At 32.4% G+C, this 9995-nt stretch overlaps 2 protein-coding genes and 1 long non-coding RNA gene across 3 annotated transcripts; 1 reads left to right on the top strand and 2 right to left on the bottom strand.

Annotated features, from left to right (window-relative positions):
• Positions 1 to 498: 498 nt before the first annotated feature.
• LOC140046254 (uncharacterized) lies at positions 499 to 4519 on the bottom strand. Its single transcript, XM_072090827.1, has 6 exons — positions 4439 to 4519; positions 3646 to 3933; positions 3235 to 3376; positions 2635 to 3020; positions 2053 to 2194; positions 499 to 1429 (listed from the first exon to the last, which is right to left on the bottom strand). The coding sequence occupies exons 2-6, from the start codon at positions 3924 to 3926 to the stop codon at positions 1412 to 1414; spliced, it is 969 nt and encodes a 322-aa protein (XP_071946928.1). The 5' UTR covers positions 3927 to 3933; positions 4439 to 4519; the 3' UTR covers positions 499 to 1411.
• Positions 4520 to 4984: 465 nt separating this feature from the next.
• Positions 4985 to 6854, bottom strand: LOC140046253 (uncharacterized). Its single transcript, XR_011844750.1, has 3 exons — positions 6594 to 6854; positions 6157 to 6298; positions 4985 to 5331 (listed from the first exon to the last, which is right to left on the bottom strand). It is a non-coding gene; the product is annotated as an uncharacterized lncRNA (long non-coding RNA).
• Positions 6855 to 8527: 1673 nt separating this feature from the next.
• LOC140047758 (uncharacterized) lies at positions 8528 to 9391 on the top strand. Its single transcript, XM_072092793.1, has one exon. The coding sequence runs from the start codon at positions 8528 to 8530 to the stop codon at positions 9389 to 9391; it is 864 nt and encodes a 287-aa protein (XP_071948894.1).
• Positions 9392 to 9995: the final 604 nt, after the last annotated feature.

The raw sequence follows: 9995 nt of genomic DNA, 5'->3' as shown, positions 1-9995 counted from the left end.
TTTATTTCAATATAAGTTTTAATTATCTCTTTTCTTCTTAAAAAATGACATTTATCATAATTGATTGATATTTTAGAATTATCCACTAATTTTCCATCTTGAATATACCGGTAATCAAATAAACTAGACTAATAAAATATTAATTATTCCATTTTTATTATTTCAACATGTTTAAATATCATCATGTAATACTTCTTAAGATAAGTTTGTCAGCTTAGCATGAAAGCATACATGAACAATGATCCTTGTTGGACACCAACACTAATGATTGGTTCCCATTAGAATGCTACGAAATGATGCAACGCAAGCGAGCTAGTTGACCAATAACAAATAACAATTCAGATAATCCATTGCTTGTGATTGGTCAATTGCATTGCAACCTTGCGGGAACCAAGCTTTAGTCAATAAAACAGTACCCATTGCAACTGCATTAACATAAGAGTGCACTCACAGTGGAGTGGATCATAACATCATAATCTCCCCTCTTCCAACCACCCCCCCCCCCCCCCACACACACAACTAAAACATAGAGTATACATTCGATCTGAATAGGAAACTAGATATTTGTTCAAAGATAACAGAGTACTGTATTTCTATATATCTTAATAAAGTAAACACATTTATATAACATCAACAAAAAAACACATAATATATAATACACTTCTATTGTGTTTTAAATAGTGTAAAAAAAACTACAAAACTTCATAAAAATCATAAATTATTTAGTGTAGAAAACGTTAGTCAAAACAGTAAAGCATAAGTCTATATAAGGTTTGCCTACAGTATATTATTAGTTAATTGACACTACTATCATAATTTTTAACTTCTAACAACACCTTTCACCTATAAGTATGGGTTTTTAATCTGAAACATATTTCCATTTAATATCTCCCTGTAATATCTCCTTGTAATATTTTCCTGTAATATCTTCTTGTAATATCTCCCTGTAATATCTCCCTGTAATATTTCCCTGTAACATTTCCCTGTAATATCTCCCTGTAATACTGTATTTCCCTGTAATATCTCTCTGTAATATTTTCCTGTAATATCTCCTTGTAATATCTCCCTGTAATTTTCCCATCACCCATATAATTTGTGGTTACAGCCTACTGCTGTTGGGCCGCGGCAAAATTCAGAGTTTTACTACAGATAAGGAATTTTTTTAATGCCTTTTCCTTAGCCTAGGAACAATGAATATGACCACTGGTGCCAGAAAGCTTCCGATGCTGGGGCTTCCAGTCTGCTCTTGCAATAATACTTTCTCTTTTTCCATGTATTAAATACTATATTAATTTTGAATTATTTTTTGAATATTATCTTAATCAGCTCTTTGGCAAAATGCGCCAATATGAGGTCTGCAAATACATATGATTGATGGCATGTTTTAAACCGTGACGTCAATGGCAGAATTTCATCCACTGTTACTCATCTGAAAAAATAAATAAATATCACAAACTTTTATGACATGTTCTAATTACACTAATTTAAATAAGTAAAGTGCTAATATGAATAATTCATATTTTAATATGAATAATTCATGTTCTAATATGAATATTTCATATTGTATTATGAATAATAACTATACACTTTATACTATACAGTTTATTCAAGGTAATTTCATATTTATTTATTCAATACATTAAATACTTATTTTTGTATGATTAATTTTCTTTATTTAACAACACATTTATCCAGGATTACACAACCAGGTAAAAGAAAACCTGTTTTACATTGTGGTCCTGTCTTAAATACAAAATAAATTTGGGGAAAAAAAGTTTTAGTTTGTGAAAAGAAATTAGATCAATATCTAGCTTCAAATGAAGCAATATATCAGGTCAAAGGTCAAAATATTTATGGTAACAGTAACACGTTATTGCTTAATCTTAAGCTCTGTCTACACTATCAAAAAAATGTGATGTGCCCATATACGGACATGATTAATTAATATCCCTACCATATTTTGGCATATCACCACCACCATATTTGGGAACATCACACTTTTTTTTGTTAAACTAGTTTGACAGAGCTTTTAATTAATAATTGAATACTCACTGCACGCTCAATACTGTGTTCTGATAACTCAGCCATACTTGACATGAACATTGATACGTGGTGTGGCACAAACAGTTTTTCCACTGCGGACTTCTTGGTCGACACTTTTCCTTTCATCGTGGGTTTTACGTTTTCTCCAACCCTACAATAAATAAATAATGTGGTATTGATCTCTCAATCTATTCTATTCTCAACCTTTCTAGGCAAAATTCTTAATCTTTCCTTTTTTGGAATCAGCCTTAAAGCACAAGCATCTTTATTTTTTATTTCTGGTACAGTAATTGTTTTTTTATGCGTCTACCTAATTTTTTGGGTTAAAATAAAATTATGTTTGACATCAACTAGTCAACTCTTCCAATACCGGACTCTCTGAAAACCACAAACTCTCCAAATACCAGATTTTTTTCGGGATCCAAAAGTTCCCAAACTCATTTTTACCATAAAAAAACACATTACGAAAAACCAGACATATTTGGATAGCCCAAAGGTGTCCAGTATTGGGAGAGTTGAGCATTATGGTACACCCTCGAAGTGTACAATTGAAGTTATTCAAACTTTTTTATTACGGCTGTTCTAACTTACCACGCAATAAAGATAAACTTAACGGTTGACACTTCATGTACAACGTCAGTTTTCCTATAAAGAATATAAATAACTTTGTCATCTTCTAAAACATTTTTAATCTCATCACTATCTCCGGTTCCTTCCGACAACAGAACAAGCGGTTTTTTAACGTCTCCATTGTCAAATCCTGCAGCCACCCACGTTGTTGGATCATCATCACTATGCAGATTTTTTACAGATGTCATTAAATCTTCATTTGCATTCACACCTGGGCCGCTTGGCACAGCGATTGCTTGTACGGTTTTCTTTGTGTCTTTCACCTGATGCTGTGTGAAACCTCTTTCTGGTAATCCATGTTTTGCATTTTCCAAAACTTTATTGTAGACACCACTGCTTTCCTCTAACTGACAAGCAAAATAAAAATGTAATCTTTTTAAAATCTCCTTTTTATAAATAAATATTATCTCCCAAAATGTTTATTTGTAAAGTAAATGAATTATTAGTACAGCATTTAGCAGTATATGATAATATTTATATGTTAATTAGATATGTGTGTATACCATAGAGGTATAAGTACTCTATCTCCCCCTCTAGTCGTAATACAATAACTCTATGTACCTGTTTAGTTATTAATTCCAAGTTAAGATCATCAAGACTACTTGTTTCAATAGTGAGATGAGCATCACCAATTTGGGCTCTTACACTTCCATGGACAACACCAAAACGACCCTTTTTAGAACCCGGAACATTTGATCCTATCCTGTGAAAAAAAATCACGATAATATAGTCAATCATTTTTCTTGGTTGTGTACAAATGAGAAATTATATATATATTTTTTTTTTACATTTGTACATAATTAATTCAAGTTTCCTTGTAAATAGGCCTATTAAATTTTTGTTTTTCTTTAACTTTTATTTTACTTACTCTGGACGCACCTTCATTCAAGAAGTGTACCACTGTTTCAAAAGTGTCATTAGATTCCTCAAATAAAAAGAGAAATTTGAGGTTGAGGCAGAACTTTTACTTACCAATGGACATAGATAAATTTGACAGCTACCGTCATATCGACGGTCACTGAGTGGCGCAAAAGTCCATACAAAACAAGGTCGTCAGACAACTTTGAAACGAAATCACTGATTTGAGCCTGGGAGCTATTATCAGTGTCAACGAGACTAATCACATTTGGATTTTTATCTACGTGGCCAATCAGAGCCCAGCTTTGCCGAGCGAGTTCCGCTTGGTCAGATCTTATGGATGACAATGCTGCCTGAAATGCTTCTTTATCTTTAATGTCTACAGCAGTACTCATTTTAATTCTGAAAAATGTATTGAATTGATTCTGATTTAATTAATTTAATATAAATAGCACACAAAAATAGGTATACTCTATCTTACTTTAAATAATACAGAATAATAATTTTTACAATTTGAAAAATAGATATTAAAATTCATGGATGATATGAAGATTTATTATAACAATTTTAATGTCTTTGATATTAAATGGTTGGAACATGGACCTATAATGTCCGAGTCGCTTACTTAACCTTACTAATAATAATACAACATCACAGCCTACTACATGTACAAGAGGTTATATATCCTACTTCGCTAATTCACGCACACCTGACGGATCTCTTGGCTCTTGTCATGACTCGACACAGCACTAATTTATTTAGCAGTGACTATCGTTTTGTTAATGCATGGTTTTATTATAATAGGCCTAGTAGTTCTTAGTTTACTTATTCATTAGTTTTACCAGTTCTGTTTTCGACAATTACTTTTTAATTATCGGCAATTGATATCTTTTTAGATATAACTTACATGATTTAATTTTCTAGGCCCAGCACATGAACTTAAATTACCGCACCCTGACAAACCAAAATAAAGTACCGCACTTCACTTCCGCATGTATTTTTTGTTGATTGTGGTAGAATCATAGAGGGCGCTTATCATCTACAGATTGGCTGCTGATTGGGATTTGGAGTGGGCGTGGTCAACACATGAAAGTTTTAGCAAAGAAAACTTTGGTTTTAGAAATTGATCTCCATGGCTATAAACATACATATGATATTATCCCGACTAATATGCACCATCTGTATTTTAAATTGTATAATATGTGACATTTTTTATATTTTGTTCTCTCCTTCTTTTGAATTGGAAATAAAAATATTTTGCATGGTTTATACATAGTTGTGTTCCTTATCACAATAAAATAAAATGAATAAATCACACTTCACTACTGAATCAATCATGTCATCTTTTATTTTAATGTGAACGCACACCTATTGAGATTGGGTAATGATGTTGAAATAACCAGTATATTTGTATAAAAGCATAATTTATAACCTATATATATACTGTACATTTATTAATGAATAATGAGTTTGGATATATCTAGAATTATTTATAATCATCATTATTTGACTAAATTTATTAGAATTGTTGCTGAAAAACTTCAAAATAAAAACACAACAAATGTTAAATACCATAAAATTCAAGCTGTTTGTAGATAGATCAGTCTTTTCAAATTGGATCTTTTTTACGTGTGGAGTTTGTAATTGATTTCTCAATTTCAAATCCTGAACAAAGCCTACATATTACTAAATATTATATGCATGACATATATACTAAATTAGGTGATGTTGTAAAAGCATATACCATCTCATACCTCTTGGTGGATTCAGTTGATTGACAGATCACCTCAATTGTTTTATCTGGCAAGCAAAATAAAAATTAATTTTAAAATCATCTTTTTTATTTATCAATATTATTCATATAAACACATTAGGCAATGAACATTAATTCGAAACCGCCCGGTGATATACTGAAATTTAATTAATTAATTTGAAACAATAAAGATGAGGAAATCTGTGAGAATGAGAAAAAGTCGCCCCAACCGAGACTCGAACTCGGACCGCCTGCTTGATATGCAGATGTCCTAACCATTAGACCACTGGGGCTTTCATGGTATTGTTCGAACTCGATCAATATTATTCATATATATATAGCACAAAAACAATTTAATAAAATAATAGAATGGAAATCATAAGTAATTATTTTTTGAAAGTTTAACAAAATTGTGTTTCCAGAATGGGCTTTGTATCTGGATTCTATCAAATAAATTCAGTGACTTGCTTTTAAGGTATTAAAATTGCATTGTTTTGGTTCCAAAAAAAGTAACATATTTGGATTATGAAGTAAACATAAAGCTATGTCTACACTATCAAACTAGTTTGACAAAAAAAGTGTGATGTGCCCAAATACGGTAGTGACATGCTTAAATCTAGTAGTGATATGACATCATCATGTCCATATATGGGCACATCACAATTTGTTGTCATATAAAGTTTGATAGTGTAGACAGAGCTTTAGAATATTGAAACCAAGTAATTATTTCTTGATAAAAAAAACAAAACTATAAAAACAATTAATTTTTGCATGAATAATTAGTACAAAGTGCATGAATAGCTATGCATTGCATTATGAGGTCAGATTATGAGAGTTGACACTCTAGTTGTCTAATAACTCTATGGTCATACCTTTTGAGTTATAGCATCCAAAGTAAGGTCATCACGACTACTGGTGGTAATGTTACAATGAGCATTACCAAAGAAGTCTCTTACACTTCCATGGACAACACTAAAACGACCCTTCTTAGAAGCCGGAACTTTAGATCCAATCCTGTGATAAAAATTCATTCATGTATGTATAAAACAATATCATTTTTCATAATCTAAAGCTCTGTCTACACTCTCAAACTGTTTTTGTGCCCAAATATGGTAGTGATATGGCCAAATATAGTAGTGATATGACATCATAATGTCCATATATGGGCACATCACATAAAGATTGACAATGAGATATAACTATACCAAAATAAAAAGAAAATTAAAACAAACTGAAACTTGTTGTATAATACTAAAACTTTGTGCTTAAAAATTGGAGGCAGAACTTTTAGGCCAATTAAAGTACCTACCAATTAACATAGATAAATTTTAAATCTACCGACATATCGAGGGTCACAGAGTATCGCAACATTCCATACTGAACTTGGTCATCGGACAACTTTGAAACGAAATCACTGATTTGAGCTTTGGAGCTATTATCAGTATCAACAAGACTGACCACACTTGGATTGTTATCTACGTGGCCAATCAAAACCCAGCTTTGCCGAGCATGTTCAGCTTGGTCAGATCTTAAGGCCGACAATGCTGCCTGAAATGCTTCTTTATCTTTAAATTCTACATCAGTACCCATTCTGAAAAAAAAATTGATAAATTTAACTCGTCTGGCTTGCTGTGCGCATATAGGAATTATATTAATCAATTATCGTAATCTTGTCTCCTAAAAGTATGTTAGATCCAAAGCATCTTGACATAATTACATTTTTATAGAGACGGGAAGAAATATTAAAGATGTAGATCCTGTTACAGAAGTATCTATTGGAAACTTTAAAGAGGCAGTCTGGGTGGATCTTAAAATTAATAATGATAACACTTTAATTGGGTGTATTTACCGTAGCCCAAACAGTTGTAAGGATAGTAATACACTTTTAAGAGAAATGCTCTTAAAAGCAGATAAACTTTCAAGAGACAACACAATAGTGGTAGGAGATTTTAACTTTGGTAATATTGACTGGGAAAACTCTGGATCTGGAATTATTCCCTCCTATTGGCAAAAGCGACCATGCTGTAATTGTATTTAAACTGAAGATTAAAGAGGGTATAAAGGAACGTGAAACACCATATATGAGGAATTACTATAAAGCCAATTACGATAAAATAAGAGAAGAGTTTTCAAATTTTAATATCAAGGAGGAATGTCTTGACGCAACGGGTGAAGAGTTATCTCAAAAGATTGAAAAAGCTATTAATATATGTGTTGAGAAATATGTGCCATTACGGAAAAAGAGACCATTAAATAGGAAGGAGTGGGTAAATATCGAGCTAAAAAAAGAAATCAATCTAAAACATAAATAAGTGAACCCTAAGAACTTTTGGAAATATGTACAAAGCAAAACGAAATCGAGACTAGATATTGCGTGTGTGAAAAGTAATCTAGGTGAGATGGTGTCAGATGATTACGGGAAAGCAAAAGTGTTCAATAAAGCCTTTGCTTCAGTTTTTACGTTAGAGGATGTTCTTAATATTCCTGACTTACCATCCCGCTTCTCTGGCCCCGAACTGGTTACTGTGAAATTCTCAACAACAGATATAGAATCTTATTTACGGCGCCTGGATATCTGCAAGTCTCCGGGACCCGATGGAATACATTCAAGAGTGCTCAAAGAACTAAGTAGTGAACTTAGCCCTATTTTACAAGATATGTTTTCAAAATTAGTGGATAATGGAGTTCTACCAAATTCGTGGAAACAAGCCAAAGTAGTGCCAATTTTTAAGAAGGGTAAAAAATCAGATCCCCTAAATTACAGACCAGTCAGCCTTACATCTATAATATGCAAGACCATGGAGACGTTTGTAAGAAATGCCTTGATGAATCATATGGAAGTCAATCACCTTTTTTCTACTCATCAACATGGTTTTAGATCAGGTCGTTCATGTACCACCTTGATGATTGAAGTTTTAGAACAATGGACCAAATGGTTTGAAGAGGGTCAATGTTTTGATTGCATCTTTCTAGATTTCAAAAAAGCGTTTGACAGTGTACCACATGAAAGACTGTTAAACAAATTACAGGACTATGGCATTGGATTTATTAAACTGGATTAGAGCATTTATTTCTGGACGGTCACAACAAGTGGTGTTAAATGGAGTTCATTCAGGAAGCCTGCGAGTTAGTAGTGGAGTCCCACAGAGCAGTGTACTTGGTCCTGCACTGTTCAATATATTTATTAATGATATCCCTGATGGAGTTAGTTCTAAAGTAAAAATTTTTGCAGATGATACCAAAATGTTCAATTTGGTGAACAGTGTGGAAGAATCAAATGGATTACAGGATGATCTGAATAAATTATTTGAATGGTCTGAGAAATGGCAACTTCCTTTCAACTTAATGAAATGTAAAATTATGCATTTTGGAAGAAGGAATAGGAAAGTTATCTATCATATGGGTACTGATCAAAGAAGAATTCCAATTCAATCAGTGGAATCAATAACAGATTTGAGAATCATACTTGATAATAAATTGTCCTTTGGATTACATGTTGCACAGAAGGCTTCTATGGCAAACAGAAAATTAGGAATGATAAAACGAACGTTTCATTATCTGGGTAACTATTCTTTCATGCAGCTGTATAAAACCATAATCAGGACATCAATCGAGTATTGCAGTCCTGTTTGGCAACATATATATCACAAAGAGTCAGACAAGCTTGAAAAAGTGCAACAGAGAGCAACCCGTTTGGTGCCAGGCATTAGAAGAGATACTTATCAGGATAGATTGAAACAACTACAACTACCTACTCTTTATTTCAGAAGGTTGAGATCTGCTCTAATCCAGGTTTTTAAGATTTGTAGTCATTTTGATAATATAAATGCCAGAAATCTGTTCACTTTTGTAGGAGAGTCCAGAACTAGAGGCCATAAATGGAAAATGAATAAAGACATATCTCATCTACGAATTAGACAAAAGTTCTTTACTCAAAACATATGCAATGTCTGGAACAAATTACCGTCAACCGTCATAGAATCTGACTCAATCAACCAGTCAAGGCTGGAAAAACACTTGTCTACTTCTTTCTGCAAGTTTGCCCCTATAGTAGACAAGATAATATATAGAAACACGTCGAGGGACACACAAGCTTCGGCTTTATAAGTCTCAACATCAAGTAAATCAAGTAAAAAAAAAAAAAATGTATTGTCCCCCAAAAACATGAAAATTGAAGATCAGATTTTGAATAGGCTATTTTGTAGTTTTACTTCCGTAGAAAAAAAAAACCCCGAAAAAATAATGTTTTTACTTATAAAATGACAAAATAAACGGTTAAATTCAACCAAAAACCCATTGGCTGGCACCTAATTTGACTATTTTTTTGCTTTAAATTACATTTTTTCAAGTAAATATTTTTTTTCTCGATCCAGTTTTTGTCAAAGTGAATAACTATTATGTGACATTAAAATGGCAAATAAAAAAAAAATGTTTAAGGGACAAAACTTTTGACAATATACAGTTCGTAAGTTTACTTAATCAAAAAGCTCCATTAAGGTTTGCCAATCTGTTTTAATTAATTGGAATCTCCTATTTGCAGGTTTAACTTACATGATCGAATATGCTCAGCCCTGGTAAATAAAACTTAATGACCGCACCCTCACAAACCAAAATAAAGTACAATATTGCAACACTTCCACGTTTATATTTGATGATCCTGTGGTCAGCTTTCCTTAGGTCAATAGTATCTTGAATCCCTTCAATGATACCT

Source organism: Antedon mediterranea, chromosome 4 (assembly GCF_964355755.1).
Source record: "Antedon mediterranea chromosome 4, ecAntMedi1.1, whole genome shotgun sequence".
NCBI classification, from domain to species: Eukaryota; Metazoa; Echinodermata; class Crinoidea; order Comatulida; family Antedonidae; genus Antedon; species Antedon mediterranea.
This window is presented reverse-complemented; position numbering and strand designations above follow the sequence as displayed.